Consider the following 19,035-nt stretch of genomic DNA (forward strand, 5'->3'; position numbering starts at 1 on the left):
CTAGCTTGTGTTTTCATACAGTCTCTCTGGCTGCTGTGCTGGAAGCAGACTGTAAGGTGGCAAGGTTTGGAAACGGGCTGACGCAGTCATTCAGGGGAGAGACGATGGCGGCTGGTCCCATTCGCTGGGCTGAACTGCGGAATTGGGAAACCTGCCTCTGGGATAACGGCAGGAATTGAGCAAGGTAGGTTTTCAAGGCTGGAGGTGGACAATTTTTTTGGCAGTTTGGGGTTCAATTTTGCTTCCACCTCGTCTGGAGCTTGCCATATCTGTTCCACTCTAAGAAAGAGAGACAGAGTCAGAGAGAGACAGAGACACATAGAGACCTAGTCCTTCAGGTTTTTCTTAGATAGGCAGACCCTAAAGGGAAGCTGCTGCTTAGGAATTCGGAGGATAAATATGAAACCCCTTCAGGGGTCTGGGTCCAAGGCCCTGGGTACCTGGTGTGGGGGGGGAGGGGGTATGGGGGTGTGGGTGTTGGTATCAGATTCCAGGCCTGGCAGGCAAGTAGGAAGCAAGGCTGACTGCTCTTTAATTGATGAGCTGCCTCAGTTTCCCCCTCAGCACCCGCTTGCTTCTGATGGCCATCTCTGGAAGCCTTCAGAACACAGAGGGTGAACAAAGTCCTCTCCTTCCACCACCCCCCCCCCGCCCCGCCATCAAATGACTCCACGGTACTTTGCCGGTGTGCCCTGAGCAGAAATCTGGGAAGACGCACCCCACCTCCCCTCCCAGTCTGTTGGCTGTGCCCTGGAGGAATTTAGGGAAGGGATCTGTAGGTGCACCTGGGCTGGAGCCTTTTTGGAGGGGGAGGAAGCAGCGTACTTTGGGAACTTCGGGTGGGAGTGGCAGCAAGACACCAGGGAAAGGGCTAGACGGGGAACTTTGCAACGGGGACCTTGCGTCCACTGCACAGACCGGGGGCATCCAGAATTTTGCAAAGGGTCCCGGTCGGTATTCGGAAGGCCGGGTTTCCGGTCCTGATTGCACCACCGTGGAGCTTGAGCAAGGCCCCGTCCCCTCTGGACGCCTCCCCCGAAGTAGAGGGTGGGCCCAGGTGACCTCCAAGGCCTTCCAACTCGAACCCGGGGGACCGCGGCTTAGCCAGAGGCCGGCTTCTCCCGCTGCGCTGAGCCAGCTCCGCATAGGGCGAGTTGAGCTCAGAGTCAGGGCTTTAATAATTCACGCGGTGGCGGCTCGCATTCCGAATACAAACGCGGCGGCCAAGCGCGGGAGGGCTGGGCGGGAGTGCCCGGGCTCCGCCGCGGGGCTGCGCTGCACGCGCCCGCCACCCTACGGTCAGTCTGCGCACTGCAGGCTGCTCTGCCCTTGACTCTGGGATTGGGGTCGGGGGTGAAGGTGCATGCTTGTACCTGCAGTCCGTCCCTGACCATCTCTTGGTGATCCTTCCCCACACAGAGTCACAGAACGACTTTCCCCTTCCAGTTCCAGCTTTGGGGACTGCCCTTAAACCCCAGCAAGCCAGACCCCTCCTCCTGGGCCCTGCGTCTCAGGAGTCCCAGGCTTTGCAGTGCCTTCCTCGAAGGAAGCCCCCAACCAGTTCCAGGGAACCCCTCGCCCAGACAGAGATTTTCATGGGTCTTGGTCCCCGTTTCGCTCCTCTCTAGGCTCTTGGATCCTCTACTCTGACCCCACCCATGGGATCGATCAGACATCCCGAGAAGCTCCAGGATTCCTGCCTATGGGAACAGTCTCAGGGCCCCAGGGCCGGGCCTTGGTTCTAGGGGCTCCTTCTGGAAGGCAGATGGCTCCCGCTGGCTAGCAAGGTGATAGAAAGCGTGGGCCATAAGACTGGCACCAGCGTGCTGATTTCAGTGACTCGAATCATTCAGCCCTAGGGGTGCCCTGTAGTAAACAAACATGTGAAGGACTGCTGCCTGTGCTGTTTATTACCGAAACATTTAAGCATCAACTCCTTCCTTCCACAAACCTTGAGTGCCTCTGCTGTGCCAGGGACATGGCTGGGTACTGGATACTGGGCCTGGGATTTAGATTCAAAGAGGCTCTGATCTTCTGGGACCTCTTGACAGCTCTGGCCCATCACTCCTCTTCTGAAAGGGTCTCTTCCACGGGCTTCCAGGACACCACCTCTCCTGGCTTTCCTCTGACCTCAGTCCACTCCAAGTCTCCTGTGTAAAATTTTTTGCCCCTCAGTGCTCTGTTTTGGGCTCCTGGCCCTTTCTCTGTCCACACTCCGTCTCCATCAAGCTCATCCACACTCGGGACTTGAATTACCACTTGTGCGCAGACAAAGCCAATGGCTCTACCTCTACTCCCGACCTTTCCTCCATAGTAAGGTGGGCATCTGCACACAAGCATCCCCACGGCCAGCACCCACTCATCGTGTCCAAATCTGACTTGAGGATCTTTCCCAGCCCCGATGGGTTCCGTGGCCATCAGGATATAGTGGAAACTCCTTAGCATGAGCTACAAAGTCACTCATGACCCAGGTCCTGTCCCTTACCTCTCTCCCCAGCCTCCCATCCACACTCCGGCCGCTCAGGTCCTCACGTGGGCCACACACACTCTCTTTGTCCATGCTCTTCTCTCTGCCCGTCTCGCGGTTCATCAGCCTCTCCTGGCTCTTTGCTTTCCCAATTCATCTGAGCCCCCATTATGCATCAGTTCAATCCCTGTCTTCTAATACCTTCCAAACAATCCCATTCACCCCCCAGGTCCTGCTGCTGCGTCTACCTTGAGGATGCTAACCTAGCCATCCACCCTCTCCTGGAATATAATTCCTTCTCTACAAAGCTTATTTTAGTGACAAAGTGAACCTTGGTGACCTTAACAGAAATTGTTTGGTGGCATGATAGAGAAGGAAGCCAGGTTGGAGTGAGTTGAGGAGTGAGGGGGGCACTAGGGAATCCTGGTTTCTCTCGCTACAAGGCTTTTGCAGACATTGTTTGTTGGAAATCTTTCTCTCTCATCCTTGCCTAGTTAACCTTTTTTTTTTTTTTTTTTACATTGTGTGGCTTGCGGGATCTTCCCTGACTAGGGATTGAACCTGTGCCCCCTGCAGTGGAAGCTCCGAGTCCTAACCACTGGACCGCCAGGAAAGTCCCTAGTTAACTTCTAATACAGCGTCTCAGTGCAACCATCACTTCCTGAGGGAAGCCTTCCCTGACGTCCCTGATTCAGAGAAATTCGTCCAGCTACTCTTTCATTGCACCATGTCCTTACCTCTCCTTCAGAGTGTTTTTCTCCCTTACGATTCTTTATTTATTTGTGGGACTATAGTAGAATCAAAACCCATCACCCCGACCAGACTGGAAGATCATGAGAGCATGTTCTGATCTGTCTTTGTTCACCACGGTGTCCTGGCTGACACACAGTGGGGAGCTCAATGAATGTTTGTTGAATGAATGACAAGGGGGTGGTTAGTGACCTCAGTGAGAACAACTGAAGGGGCTGTGGCCATACTGCATGATGACTACATGAGGAATTTCAGAGGATGAGTACATTTGGGTTATGACTATGGAAGGGGTGGCTGAAGACGGGAGGAGGGGAAGGTCCCTGGTGATGAGAAGGCTGATGTGTGAAGAAGAGCCCGTTGCTTCCTGAAAGTCTTCACGGCCAAATATGGTGACAGATGGAGGCAGAGGTGCATAGAATGTTCCAGTTTGTCCTTGCTTTCCTCTGTTCTACACCCAGCTCTTCTTCCCAGCGGTGGCCCGGGGCCTCAGGCCCACCATCAGATGCTTGGTGATAGAACACAGAGGCAGCAGCTTCCATAGACTTCCCCACAACCTCGCCTTCTTTGCTGACCGAAGCAGCCAAACACACTTAGCTTCTCCAATTTTTCTGTAAGCTCTCACTTGTTCATCATACCAGAGCTTTGGGGAAACGCTTTAGGAACCCTTGCTCTGACCCTCCAACTCTCCCTTCTAGACCTCACTGCCCAGCATCTCCCACCATGTTGTGAGGTCTAATCTCCCTTCACGCCCATCATGACTCTGCTTCCCTGACTGAACTGTGACTGGTAGGTACACTTACGGCTGGGTTGCCCTCCTGGACACTGAAGTCACCCAAGGTGATGGTCTGGCTTTGGGGGAGAAGAGAGACTATGAGCCTGTGGCTGAGTCTCCAGTGACATGCGTAGGAGGCCGTTAGATGACAGCAACCAGGAGGGGAGGAGGACGGCAGAGGCACCTGGTGGCGTGAGTAGCTGAAGAGGAGGAGAATTTACACGCAGATGGCGTGTAATGAGAGGAGCATGGTGGAACGGGAAGGATGCTTACCCCTCTCCTACCTGCTGAGAGCCAGGGCTCAGGATGAGGTGAAGGGAACCTCCAGCTGGGCTTCCCTGGTGGCGCAGTGGTTGAGAGTCCGCCTGCCGTTGCAGGGGACACGGGTTCGAGCCCCGGTCCGGGAGGATCCCACATGCCGCGGAGCAACTGGGCCTGTGAGCCACAACTACTGAGCCTGCGCTCTGCAACAAGAGAGGCCGCGATAGTGAGAGGCCCGTGCACTGAGATGAAGAGTGGCCCCCTGCTTGCCACAACTAGAGAAAGCCCTCGCACAGAAACGAAGACCCAACACAGCCAAAAATAAATAAATTAATTAAAAAAAAAAAAGAGAGAGAGAACCTCCAGCTGACGGGGCCAGGCTGGGGAGCTTGATTTTATAGACCGGGAGTGGCTCAATAATACCGTGCTGAAACGCTTGGCCACTGATGTGCTGTGTGCCCTTGGGAAAGGTTTGTCCTCTCTGTCTCAGTTTCCCTATCTGTTCCATAAAATTATGGTGGTACCTTCCTCATAGGGCCGTTGAGGAAATTAAATGAATTAATACATGCAAAGGGCTAAGAACAGTACCTCCTTCGAGCAGTGCTTGACAACTAATACGTGCTCACTAAAACTTTTTTATTTTAAATTTCATTTGGCCCTCATCAAAATTTTGAGGGGTCAGCAGGGTTGGGATCATTACCCCCAGTTGAGGAATGTGATACCCAGGGAGGTGAGGGAGCTCGCCAAGACACCCAGTGAGTGAGGAAACAAGTAGGTAAAGCCCCCAGTCTCCCGATTTGCTGTTCACTACGCTCTTTGCCACAGCTCACTGCGTGAAGTGTTCTGAGAAGTGGTGCGTGAACAGGTCAGATGAGAAGCACTGCTTCATATGCCGGGAAATTCTCCTTTGCATCCAATCACACCCTCGCAGAGCCCTCAATTCCAGCAACCTTGCCTGACAGTTTCCCAGACCGTTCCCCATCAGCCCCTCCAAGCTGAGGTCCATGTTTTCATTGTCTGCTTCCAGGTCCCTCCCCTGGTTGGTCCTGAGAGCTAGCTGGTGGAAGATTTAATCTGCCCCCGGTCTGACCCACTACATCCCATCGAGTTCCTGCTGAGCGCAACGTTCAGACAAACTAGTGATCTGATTAGCCTGGGCGCTGCCTGCTCTGGTCAGCCCCCTGTGACGCTAATAGAGGGGGAGGGAGATTAAATTAGCGATGATGCTGAGATGGTAGAGCTGCTGAGATGTATTTACAAATGGATTTTTAACATAAAAAATAAGGGGATTGGCACTGGCAATTAGGATATAATGAAGGCCCTTGTAGCTAGAACTACTGCTGAGAGGGCAATAAATTGAAGAATGAGAAACTCCCATACCAACAGACTCTGAGAGTAAGTATCTGGAGATATTCATACAACCAGTAATGACGAACTTTTCTTCATCTTGGTTTTGGTGGCCAACTAGTGGAGCAGACAAACAGAAAGCAGAAATGTCCCCAATATCACCTGTGTCCACTTAAGAGGACTGGTGTCCTCTTAAGAAGAGGGCGTTCGGACAAACAGAGAGATACCGAGGGCACATACAGAGGGAATACCATGTGAGGAGAGAGCAAAAGGGCAGCTGTCTGCAAGCCGAGGAGAGAGGCCTCAGGAGAAACGAAATCTGCCGATACCTTGATCTTGGACTGCCAGCTTCCAGAACTCTGAGAAAATCATTTCCTGCTGTTTAAGCCACCAGTCTGTGGTATTCTGTTGTGGCAGCCCGAGCAGACTAAAACATGAGCTGTGACTGTTCTGTGAACCAGCTCCTAACCTCTGCTGTGTACTGTGGTGTCAGAACCACATATGAGGCCTTCCTTTCCAGAGTCAGGGAGGTGAGAGGTGGCTGGCCGACACTGGCCGACTGATTAGGACATGCCTGGCGTGGCGCCATAAATGCACCTGTGCACCCGGAGGCTCTGTGCCCACTCTTGGTTCCTTCCACGAGCTTCCGACAGGGTCCAGACCCCTGCTCCCCCTGTCTGAGGGCAGGTCCCGCAACTACGGTTCCCACGGCCACCTCCGCTGTCCTGCACACCTTCTCTCCATCTGGAAAGCACCTTCTGTATTCGTTCCCGCACTTCCTTTGGAGCTTCATCGCGTTACTGTGTTTGGTGCCTTCCAGACTTTCTGGCAGCTTCTTCAGTTCTCCGTTCAGCATGTCCTGAATTAAGTTCCCACCGGATCCTTCTAAGAGCCCCGGCACATGCTTGGCAATGACGTCCACCCTCTCTGAGACGGCACCCAGCTGCGCTCGACCCACGGCAGGGCGAGTCCACAGGTAGGAGTGCGCTGGGGAGACCGAATCCTGCAGGCGGCAAATGTGCCCCTGTCTCAGCAGGACGATCCTCTCCACGTAGGCTGCGTCCAGCACACGCCTGTCTTGCAGCTGGCTCCCAAAAGTCTCTTCCGCGAGGGCCTGCAGCTTCCCCACCAGTTGGCGTCTCTGGGTCTCATCGCTCACCAGCTGGCGGAGGTGCAGCCTGTTGAATTCTGGGAGCTTTTCCGGGTCCAGCAGGGCTGAGTGGCAGGTGATCCGGGTCAGGTTAGACTGTTTGATCAGCTCTGGCAAGGCCCTCCCCATCTGGTTCTCTGCAAACCCTGAGCCGCAGTTGGTGATGATGTCAAGCAGGGCATCGGCAGGAAGCCGCCGGCAGCAAATGTCCCCTTGTCTCTTGGACAGCTTGCTGCCATCCCTGTTGAGAAGCAGGGGCAGGTGGGCAAAGTGCGGGGGCTGCCAGCCCAGGGCCTGGTGGAGGAGCAGGTGCTTAGAGGTGGGGACCAGCCACTCGGAGCCCCGCAGCAAGCGGCTGATGCCCATGTGGTGGTCGATCACCACGCAGGCCGGGTGGTACGTGGGGAAGCCATCACTCTTCAGGATGACCGGGTCCCCCTCCATGCTGACCACCTCGTGCGGATTCCAGCCATACACCAAGTCCTGGAAGGCTGGTGTCTCCCCTCCGGGCAGAAGTGGGTGGCATGCTTGGGGTCTTTGGCCAGCTTCTGGGCCACCTGCGCCTGGCTCAGGCTCCGGCACTGATTGTCATACTGGCGAGTCTGATGGTTCCTCAGGGCCTCCCTCTTCAGCAGAGCTTCGGTAGCATGCGTGTAGAGCGCAAGTCGCTGAGATTCCAGGTAGGGCCCTGCAGGACCTCCCCGGCGGGGGCTCTTGTCAGGGGGGACGCCTGCCCACTCCAGCATGTCCTCAATATTCTCTGCTGCCCCAAGCACAAGGCAGGTCTGATCCATGTCCTCCAGCCTCAGGTGCTTCTTGGCAAAGACGTAGTTGTACAAGGCAGTGTGGAGGCCGCCCAGGTGCAAGAAGCTTGTGGGGCTGGGGGCGAACCGCACTCGCACAGCAGCCCTGGAATCGGTGCCCAGGCTGGCCTCGCACCCCGTCCCAGGGGTGGCCCAAGGCCACTGGGGGCCTCCGGGGATGCAGCAACCTCTTCAGGAGCACCGCCACGTTGGGATAGAATTGCACACGTGGGCTTCTCGGTGCATCACTTCCGGGGACCAAGAGTCGTTTTTATGTTCTAGATACTAGACCCCTATCAGATATATGATTTGCAATTCTTTTTTCCCAGTCTGAGGGCTGTCTTTTCACTTTCTTGGTAGTGTCCTCTGATGCACAAAAAGTTGTCATTTTGATAAAGTCCAACTTATTTCTTTCGTTGCTTGTGCTTTTGACGCCATCGTACTGATCCTTAAGGCAGTGGTTCTTGATTGTTCCTGTCCTCTGACCACCCGAGCCCTATCCCCAGTCATTCTCTTGAAGGTTCTTGATCCCAAGCAAAGAAACTAGAAACATTTTCTGAGAACACATTGATACGCCCTCAAGTATTCTCTTATGGTATTGCTAATGTATGGGAAGTTGTGAGGCCAGACCTAATCACAACGGGTGGAGGGAGGCTGTAACAAGATGTATTTCCATAGGTCTGCAACACAGATACACTCAAATATTTCCGTTAGTCATTGTAGGTTGTAATGATACCACGGAAGAAATGTGACCTTCGCAGTGACTGAACAATACAAAGATGAGGCATTTTCAAATGACTCTAGCATTAATGGTGGCACGTATGACGGTTCTGATGAAAGCACTAAGGGCAAAAGTAATATTGGTAATGACAATAACTGATATGAAAACTCTGGGTCCCACCAAGACCAGTCCTAGATCGAGAACCCGTACTCTGTATTTCTCTCTGTCTCTTCTCCATGTCTTTGACACCGTTCCTCACTTCATCTTTACATGCTCAGTCCCCCTCAGCCTTTAAAGACCAGCTCACCTCTATGAAGCTTGCCCTGATGTCCCGAACCCTTAATCTCCAGAAGTAGCCAGATGGAGTGATGACTTGGGGGGAAAGCCAGGGCTCAGGACGAGGAGGTGGAGAGCCTCACGTTGAGACAGCCAGGCTGAAGACTCTATAGACTAGGAGCGGCCAAATAGTGTGACGGCGAAACGCTTAGCCACTAACATGTTGGCTGACCTTGGGAAAGTTTTTTGTCTTCTCTCAGTTTCCCCCCATCTGTTCAATGAGATTACGACAGTACCTAATTCACAGGACTGTTAAGGAGCTTAAATGAGTTAACACCTGCAAAGGACTAAGAACAGTAGTCCCTTAGAGCAATACTTGACAAGTAATGCACACTTACTAAAGGTTTTATCTATTTCTAAATTTCATTTGGTTAAAATCTCAGGCTCCTGCCATAAGAAACCCAGGGGCATGTCTCATGAGCCTCAGGTTACACCCAAAACGGACTTCTCGTAAATGCTATGATCTGCACAGAGCAGAATGGAATATGGTAGGGAGCAGAGACTCGTGGACCAATGCAGTGTCTCTAGTAATATTTTAATTTAAAACCTGGAGCAGGCATAATTTTAAAAATCTACTGATAAGCCATTAGAATTAATGAGCAATGTTATTTTATATACTAGCAACAAACAAACAGGAAAAGATTTTAATGATACCATTTACAGTAGCAACAAAAAACCCATTAATTATGCAGGATTTAATATAAAAATAGATGCACAAGATTTCTACGCTGAATATGACAGAACGTTGCTGATGAATTAAAGACAATCTAGAGGAATGGAGATATATATCACGTTCATGGATTGGAAGGATCAATATTGTTAAGAAGTTAATTCTCCCCAAATTGATCTATAGACACAATGTGATTGCAATACAAAATCACAGTAGGCCGTGTGTGTGTGTTTGTGCATTGACAATCTGATTATCAAATTTATATGGAAATACAAAGGGCTGAAAATAGTTAAGATAATCCTGAAGAAGAACAAAGCGAAGGGCACTTACATCACCATATATCAAGACTTGTAGGGGCTTCCCTGGTGGCGCAGTGGTTGGGAGTCCGCCTGCCGATGCGGGGGACGCGGGTTCGTGCCCCGGTGTGGGAGGATCCCACGTGGCGCGGAGCGGCTGGGCCCGTGAGCCACGGCTGCTGAGCCTGCGCGTCCGGAGCCTGTGCTCCGCAACGGGAGAGACCACGACAGCAAGAGGCCTGCGTACCTCAAAAAAAAAAAAAAAAAGACTTGTAAAGCCATAGTAATTACGTTGATGTGTTATTGGCACAGGGATATGAAAAAACAGAAGAAAACAAAAAAAAAAAACAACTGAGCAATGGAATAGAGAGTCTAGAAACTGACCCAACACATGTCACTTGATTTATGTCAAAGATAATACTGAAGTGCATTGGCGAAAGGATGGCCTTTTTGGAAAATGGCCATCTGGATATCCACATGGGAAAATACGTATTTGGATCCCACCTCACGCCATATGCAAAAACTGCTTCCAGATGTATTAATAACCAAATGTGAAAGATAAATCAACACATCTTATAGGAGATAAAACAAGATAATATCTGCAGGACTTTAGGTAAAGATTTCTTAACTAGACACAAGAGACACTACAATGGAAAAAATCAATAAAATGGACTACATTAAAATCAATAATTTCTGTAATTAAAATACATCATAAAGAGAAAACACAAGTGAAAATGCATGCCACAGAGTGGGGGATAATTGAAATATATGGAAATGACAAAGGAGTCATGTTAAGAAATGTATAATGAAGGTCTACAAATAATGAGAAAGACGATCTAATAGAAAACTGAGTAAAAGACTCAGAGACACTTCATGAAGAAGACATCAAAAGGTCCATACGTATATGAAATGGGCTCATCTTGACTGATCATTGTAAAATGCAAACCAAAACATCTATGTGATACCACCACATATCCAGCAGAATGAATCAAATGAGGAAGGTCTACAATACAATTTTGATGGGTATCTGGAGCAGCGGGCACGCTCATACGTTGTCGGCGGGAGACCGCTTGGTTCACCTGTGGTTACCAGCCGGTCCCTTCCCCAGAAAAAAAAAAAGCCACACTCAAAATAGGAGTCAGCTATCTCCCAGGCCACTGAGTTAGACTCAGGGCCTCAGTTCCCGGCCCAGTTTTGGAAGGTAATCCCTAAGTCTTTCTAAGGGCAACACTCTGTCTCCTCCCATCGCCACGTCCCTGCCCGCTGCCACCACAGACAGATGCCAAGTGGAGCAGAAGGGCAGAGTCCTTGGAGAACACCTTAGGGATTTTGCGTGGCATGGGCCAAGTGATTGCACCACATGCTTTCCAACCACTGGATCTGGGCGATCAGCCTACAGTTGTCCACAAGCAATCACCCCATTACAGGAAGGCTGGCTTTTACTACCTGTACTCAGAAACACCTAAGACACCACCCCACATCTAAAGGAACACCAGGTCTTCCAGGACACCTTCTGTGGTGCCAGCCATCATCTCAGGGTCCCCAATCCCAGGCTTTGCCTAGCAGATGAGACATCCAAATGGGAGACTGGGCAAATTGGTCTCATCCCTCTGCCCAGCTGCCTCTATTGACCTTGCTGGAGACTCAAGAATGAGTTTCTGAGCTCATTTCAAATGAGAGAGGTCACCCTCTGCCTCTAGCTTACTCCACTTTTCTGCCTGGACTCAGTTTTCCACTGCTGTGTTGCTTCTTGTGACCCCACTTGCTTAGAACCAGCCTGTACACCATGTTCTTATGAGCAGCTTCCATAAGCCAAGGAGGAGACAAAGGCTTCCTAGGTAGAAGGCTGTGGTGCGAGAGGGAGTGTCCAGTACTGCTCAGGTCACTGAGCCAGTCGGCCTACCGTGCAGCTAGCACCTTGAGGGGAACAGGCATGTCATACTTTCACATTGCTCAGGACCTCAGGACTCCCCTCCCCAACTTGTTACCAATCCACCAACTTCTAAACGTGTAACCCCGTGATAGGCCCATTTATAACCTCACCGTTCTTCTCAGGTTGGAAGCTAGGCACTACTTCTTGAGCTCTGCCCATGATTTGAACCTATTTGTTCATGAAATTGCCAATGGGGAAAATATCAAATGATAAGAGGAGAGGGCTGGGGTCCTAAGAAACACTCACATTTGAGGGACCCACAGAGAAAGGAAAGCCCACAGAGGAGAGGAAGAAGGAGTAGCCAGAGAGGTAGGAGGCATATCAGGAACACGTAGGGGTCATGGAAGCTAAGGGAAGAGTGTTTCCAGAAGAAGAGAGTCATCAGCTGTGCGAAGTAAGATGAAAACGAGAGTGGCCCTTGGGTTTGGCAAGGTGGACGTCATTGAAGGCCTCAACAAGACGAGTTTTGGTGGAGCCGTGGGTTTGTCAGCCAGATTGGAGAGATTTGGGGAAAGAAGGGAAGGAGCAGAAGTGGGGAAAAGGAGCATAAGCTTGTCTTTGGAGGAGTTTTGCTATAAAAAGGAGCAGAGCCAAGGGCGGTAGCTGGAGGCGCGTGGAGTCAAGGAAAGGATACTTTGGTAAGGATATAAGCAACAAGGTTGCCTTGGCTGGTGTGAAGAGGCCAGGAACCATGACTAATGATTGGGCAGACTGTACTTTAAAAGCCATTCATGCATTATCTCATTTGATCCTCACTACAATCCTGTGAGCTTGGTAGATGCTATTATTAGCCCAAGTTTACAGCTGAGGGAATACAGGCTTGGACCTACCTTAGGTTACTGAGCTAATAAGGGGCAGAGCTGGTTCTGATCCCATGCAGGTAACCCCAGGGCTTGTGCTGTTAGCCAGCTTATGGCACTGCCTCCCAGAGAAGAGGGAAAGGGTGGAAAGACAAGGGAAGAAAGGGGGAGAGCGGGTCAGTTATGTGCTGGGAGGCTGGAGGTCATGGGATCCAGAGTCCTGGGGAAGGGCCAACCTGGGATGGAGAGGGGAGGACCTGTGGCGCATGGACTTAGTTGCTCTGTGGCATGTGGGATCTTCCCGGACCAGGGCTCAAACCCATGTCCCCTGCATTGGCAGGCGGATTCTTAACCACTGCTGCCACAGGGAAGCCATCTGGAGGGATGTAGAGGAGAGCAAGGTCCAAGGTATGATGGGACTTCTCCCATTTAGGCCTTAATTTTGGGGGGGGTTATTAAGACATTTTTTTATCTGCTCAGAGTGAGGAGGAGGGAGGTGAAATGGGAGCTTACACAGACGGTGGAAGTTCAGAAAACTTTCCATGGGGCATTTAAAAAACTGTGCTAGGTACAAGGAGAAAGATTGCTGTGATCCAGGTGGTGGCGAGGGCCCAGCCGAGGCAGAAAATCCTCAACTTGGGGTGTCCCTAACCTTCAGGCTGCGGGATGAGCAGGCAGGAGGTGGGTTCAATCCAGGGTTGAGGTTTGGCAGGGTGAGAGCAGTAGGGGCCAATGGATCGAGAGCATGGAAGGGATTGGTGAGAGGGTAGACCATGAGAGCTGGGGTGGCTAGAGAAAACAGAAGCTCCGTGCCAATAGTAGTCATGGTGATGTTCGTAGTGATGGGGATGATGATGGTGATGATGATGATGGCAACCTTTTATTGTTTAAGATCTGCCAACACGGTGCTAACTTCTTTTTTAAAATGTATTTATTTTGGCTGCACTGGGTCTTAGTTGCAGCACGCGGGATCTTCGTTGTGGCATGCGGGGTCTTCTTTTTAGTTGTGGCATGCTGATTTCCTAGCTGAGGCATGCAGACTTCTTAGTTGTGGCATGTGGACTCCTAGTTGCGGCATGCAGACTCTTAGTCACGGCACGCGTGCGGGATCTAGTTCCCCGACCAGGGATTGAACCCGGGGCCCCTGCACCGGGAGCACGGTGTCCTACTCACTGGACCACCAGGGAAGTGCTAACTTTTTTATATACATTCGCTCATTAATTCTCACAATAGCCCTATGATGAGGGTACCATTTGCTCCATTTTATACGTGAGGAAGCTGAGGTGGAGTGAGGTTAAATGGCTGTTTAAAGACATATAGCTAGGAAGTGGCCAAGTCTGATTTCAAACCCAGGACTATTTGACTCCACAAGGTGAATGGGAGGAAACGGAAAGTCTCTGTGGGCCTGTAGATGAGGCTGCCTTAGGATAACCCAGGGGGAGCAGGAGTTAGTTTTCTTTCTTCTGTAAGCAGCCTGGTTCTGTGGGCAGAGGACGGTGCTGGGAGATAGGGGACCGGAGCTTAACTCCAGCTCTGCCGTCGACTCACTGAAGGACCATGTGTCAAACCAACACAGTGTAGATCTTAAACTTACACAATGTTATATGTCAAAAAAAAAAAAAAAACCCAAGCCAAAAACAACAGAGAGGTCTCTGGGAGCTAAGGGCAGTCCTCAGCTGTAGCCAGCTTCAGAGCCTCCTCTCCTAAGACCACGGAGAGGTCTTAATCAGGGCAGTGGTGTGATCTGATTTATGTTTGCAAAGCTCACCATGGCAGCTGTGGAGAGGATGGACCAAAAAGGGGCTTTGGATGGAGCTGTTTGTAGTGCTGGTAAATTCCAGGTTGAAAGGTGATGAAGAGCCCGGGAATTCCCCACTCAGGAGCGCTCAGGCTGCCTGATCATGCTGGGGAATACCCTTTTCTGTGGCCAGGGAGCCTCTAGCAGACAAAGAGTCGTGGGGGCTTTTGATGGCCTTCCCCATTGCCAGGGCATGCAGGTAGGCAGTAGCTTCCCGTTCCCGGGCCACTGAAGGGTCTGAGATCCATTTTCCAGATGGAGAGCTCCATAGACTCTGGAACTTCCTGAAGTTGCCACCTGGCCCCTGCCTGCTCGAGTGCAAGTATAGGTTTTAAGGCCAGGGGAGGACTTTCCGAATCCAGCTGTTCCAGGAATGTCCATGATGCCATGATAAGTAAGGGTCCTTATCCTGGGGTGGAAGTCCCCCCTGGGCCAGACAAGGAGGCCCAGCAGTTCCTGGGATGTCTCACCACATCACAGGGCAGTTGGGGAGGAGTAAGGGAGGTGGTGCATCTGCCCTCCTCGCTACCCTTTCCGTGGCCCAGGCTGGGAGTGGACACAGAGCCATAGAAGGCCATGGTCCCATGTCTCTGGTGTTTGCAAGCTTCTTCCTGCTTGAAGCCAGGGATAAGGAATGGCACACTTTGGGGCTTCCCTGGTGGCGCAGTGGTTGAGAGTCCGCCTGCCGATGCAGGGGACACGGGTTCGTGCCCTGGTCCGGGAAGATCCCACATGCCGCGGAGCGGCTGGGCCCACGAGCCATAGCCGCTGAGCCTGCGTGTCCGGAGCCTGTGCTCCGCAACGGGAGAGGCCACGACAGTGAGAGGCCCGCGTACCGCAAAAAAAAAAAAAAAAAAAAAAAAAAAGTTTAAAAGGAATGGCACACTTGCATCCCTCCTCAGACCTTCTGCGGTCCGCCGACCAGGCACAGCTCTCACCCATATGACCCCTCAGGGTAGCGGTGAGACACGATTCAAAGCACCACCCAGTTCCCAGGACTCCTGCTGGTCTTTAGTCTAGTGACAAAGGACATCCACAGACTGACTCCATCTCCCGTGGCTCTTGATCTTGATGTCGGTTCTGAATCTCCTGCCATCAACTGTACCATCTGCTACTGCTCTTTGTGGCAGAGCCATCTACAGACTTCTGGGTCATTCTCCTTCACTCCTTGGAAACTGTAGTTCCTGGCTCACCGTCACTCTCTCTAACACTTCCTCCAGTAATCTTTGCTGATTCTAATATCCACATACCTGATTCTTCCAACACCGTTGTTTCTCCTTACCTTGAACTTCTGACCAAACGATCTTGTATCCGCCAGGATCTATTCAGGAGACAAAAACATGCCAGATATTTGAACAGAGAATTGTGATTTAGGGAAAAGTTGTTAACTGGGTAACTTAAAGGGTAAAAAGAGAACATAAAGGCATCATGGGAGCGACTGCGGGAAGCAGCTCCCACCACTGGGCTAAGGGAACAGAGGAGAACACTGCAGCTTGGAAACTTATAAGAGGGGCCCTGTAAACCTGGATCAGGACTTCTGAGGATGTGGTGCAGATGGCTGGTGCTGGTGTCTCTGAGCGTGGAAGAGGGGCCCATGAGGTGGGAACTCAGACCTTGGCAGTGGGTACTGGCTAGTGCTGGTGGCCCTGTATGTAGAGGGGGCCCGTGGGCTGGGACCCAGACCTCTGAGTGAGGAACCATGGCTGGCTTGTTCTTCTGTTCCTGAGTTCATAGGAGGGGCCCAGACCTCTAGGTGTGTGTGTGTGCTTGGCTGTGGGGAGGTTGGGGTAGGGGAGATGCCCCAGTGGGCTGGTTCTAGAACAACACATTCTGCTTTTTCTCTTACTAGCGGCAGCTTCTCCTCATCTTCTCCATGTCATAATTTACAGTGACCCAGAGCTCATAACCTGAACTTCTCTTTTCTATCCCCACTCCTGACGGTGTTCTCACCCAGTCTCATGACTTTAAATACAATTCATATACCGTTGACTCCTGAATTTTACCTCCAACCTGGCCCAGAATCTCATATCTTACTGCCAACTCAACATCTCCACTTGGATGCGAGTGGCTGCCCAGACATCAAACCTGCCAGCACCTTGATCCCGGACTTCCATACTCCAGAACTGTAAGAAACAAATGTCTGTTGAATACAAAATCCCAGCCTAGAGTATCATGATAGCAGGGCGAACGGACCAAGACGTGCGTTAAAGAAAACATTCCCTTTGGTCTGTTCTCACCATGGTAGGTAGAACAGTCCTGTTAGATCATAACCCAGATCACATCCCTACTGCGCTCAGAAGCTCCCCCGTGTCTCCCCATTACACTCCAAGGAAAAGCCCAAAGCCCTACAAAGCCCTATGTAATCTGGCTTCCTGTTAGTTTTCTGACCACGTCTCCTACCACTTTCCCTCATGTTCACTCTGTTCCAGCTACCTGGCCTCCTTGCTGGCCCTTAGCAGGACCCTCTCACTGGCTGCTCCCTTTGCTTTGAACACTCTTCCTGCAGAAAATCCCAGGGCTCCCTCTTGCAGCTCCTTTATGGGGCCTTTCCCTACGAGCCTATTAAAATGACAACTTCCTGACCCTCCCCTACTCTGCTTTTTTTTTCTCCATAGCACTTCCTGCCATCTGACATACTATATATTTTATTTATTTCATTGCCCGTCTCTCCCAACTAGCGATGAGTTCAATGACGGCAGAGATTCCGTCTCTTTTGGTCACTGCTGTATCCTAGGTAACTAGAAAGTGCCGAGCGTAATAGATATTGTTGAATGAATGAATGGTGAATGAATGAATGAATGAACAACGTCCATCTCTGCCTTTTCGGCCTGGGAGGCAGCTTTCTACGGCTCGCCTCCGGTTCATCCTGTCCTATTGCTCCAGGTAACGGCCTGTATAGAGTGGGCAGAGGAGTAGCTGCTACGAGCTTACCACTTTCCCCAGAGTGTTCTCTGGTCCCTGTTCTTGGCTAGTTAGGAGGACACGAGGCGGTGGGGCTGAGTTGTAGAAGGGGGGATCTGCGTGGCTGCTTGCTCCTGAGATCCTCAGCTCCCCTAGGCACCTGGCACCAATGGGGGCATGCTCTGCCTTGCTTTGAGGCTTGAGGAGTATTCTCGGGGGTCTTCCTTGGGGAGGGTACTGCAACTTCTCCAGGCGTAGGCTGCCTACTAGAGAGGGGCACTCGGGCTTCAGGGAAGCCCTAGCTGCTGAGGGACACTGTTGTGGTTGAAGGAGCCGATGAGCCACTGAGGATCAATTCGCGCGGTGAGATAGCCGGACGGGGGAGTTTTGTCACCCTGGAGATATGGGGGTGGGGCTGGATGTGGTGGTGGTAGAGTTCTGGGATTCCACTGTGCACACACACACTCCTTGCAATGACCCTGAGATGGGTACTGTTATCATCCCTATTTTAGTGAAGAGGAGAGTGAAGCACAGAGAGGTTAAGTACTTCGCTCAGCGTCACACAGCTAATAGTCCAGATCTGAACCCAGGCAGTCTGGCTCCAGAGCCACACTCTTAGCCACCACACTGTCACCTCCCTAGCTGAGCCCAGGGCTGGATTTGTGATACATTTATCGACTGGTTAGGAGAGAAATGATTTTCTGTAAGGTGTCGACCCGTTCTTATGGTGGTCCTGGATAGCTAATCCAGGTCTGTCTGACTGTATGTCTTTGGTCTGGCCAAATGTGAAGGCCTGTGAAGAGAACTTTCCAGAGTGGGGCTATGATTCAAGGGCTAGGATTGGAGGTCAAGTGGGAGGCTTCCCCTACAGACAGAACATTTTTCTGTTGGAAGGAAGGGTGGCGGCTGGAACTGATAGAGGCCCAGTGCCCAGGGTAAAGCATGTGATCATGACAAGGACATCTGTCTATTCAAGATGGCGCTGTGACCTGGGAAAGGGGGGCGTGTCTGTGATGATGTCAGTGGTGTTGCTGTTCTAGGGACTGGGGGGACTGGGTTGTGGAGTCCTTGGGGTTCCCCAGATTGGCTTTTGGACCGAGTTCTCCTATCTGTAGCAGTGGCATCTTGGGGGACATCAGTGCCCCCAGACACCCCCGGCACCATGTTCTCAGTATCAAATGGCCCTGGGTGGCCTGCTATGGTGGCAACAATATAAAGGGCCCTCTTCCCAGCCGGGACTTACTATCGGCTCTTTTGGAAAATAGTATAAGACCACCTCTGACACTTTGCCCCTTCAGCGGCTGCCCTAGGGTGGCTGGCATCTTGGCCCGGCACTGGGGTTTGCCCTGCTGCATTGCTTCCAACGTATACCACCATGGTTGAATGGCCCCCATGTTCTCAGACTCTAGGATTCATGGTCTATAGAGGCTACTGCTGTCCCTTGAAACGACAGCTTCGGCGACAGAGATCTGGGTGGTGATTTTGGTTAATCACGTGGATTATCTGGGGAAGCTGAAATTTCTGGACAAACTGCCCACCTCCCTGAAAGAAGATGTGCTTTGGGGTTTGTATCACTGCTGCTGCCTCTGAGCATGGAGAATAGAAGGGCCTCTGTCACCTGGTGCCAGCAGGGTCACTAGCTTCAGCCAGGCTCAGTTTCCATGAGAAGCTGGCTCAGGGTACAGGTCACGCGCTCCGATCCTCTAGGACTGCGTAGCCTCTGGTGTGGCTCTGCAGAGCTGTTTTCCACGACCTTCCGGTGAGTTCGGTCAGGGTGGAGGGCAGCATTCCTTAGCTCCTGGAACAGCGGCCAGGGTAAGGGGACAGACAGCCCCTTTCCATTTCCAGGGGCGACGTGCCCTTGGGCTGGTTGGGGTGGGAAAGGGGAACTGCAGTGGCAACTTGGCCTGCTCCCAGCACTCAGGCCAGGGCCACGGGCAGCCAGGAGGAGCCCTGGCTAACGCTGCCCGGCTTCCTCTGGGCCAAGCCTTCCCACTGGCAAGTTCACTTCACCTCTGACATGGAAGTCC

General features: G+C 51.7%; 1 protein-coding gene across 1 annotated transcript; it reads right to left on the reverse strand.

Annotated features, from left to right (window-relative positions):
• Nucleotides 1–6,024: 6,024 nt before the first annotated feature.
• On the reverse strand, nt 6,025–18,399 carry LOC116747246 (probable glutamate--tRNA ligase, mitochondrial). The gene is given in 6 exon segments (XM_032619022.1): nt 6,025–7,250; nt 7,253–7,738; nt 14,222–14,412; nt 15,355–15,425; nt 17,036–17,268; nt 18,249–18,399. Coding segments are annotated over 6 exon segments (2,358 nt in total).
• Nucleotides 18,400–19,035: the final 636 nt, after the last annotated feature.

Source organism: Phocoena sinus, chromosome X, assembly GCF_008692025.1.
Source record: "Phocoena sinus isolate mPhoSin1 chromosome X, mPhoSin1.pri, whole genome shotgun sequence".
NCBI classification, from domain to species: Eukaryota; Metazoa; Chordata; class Mammalia; order Artiodactyla; family Phocoenidae; genus Phocoena; species Phocoena sinus.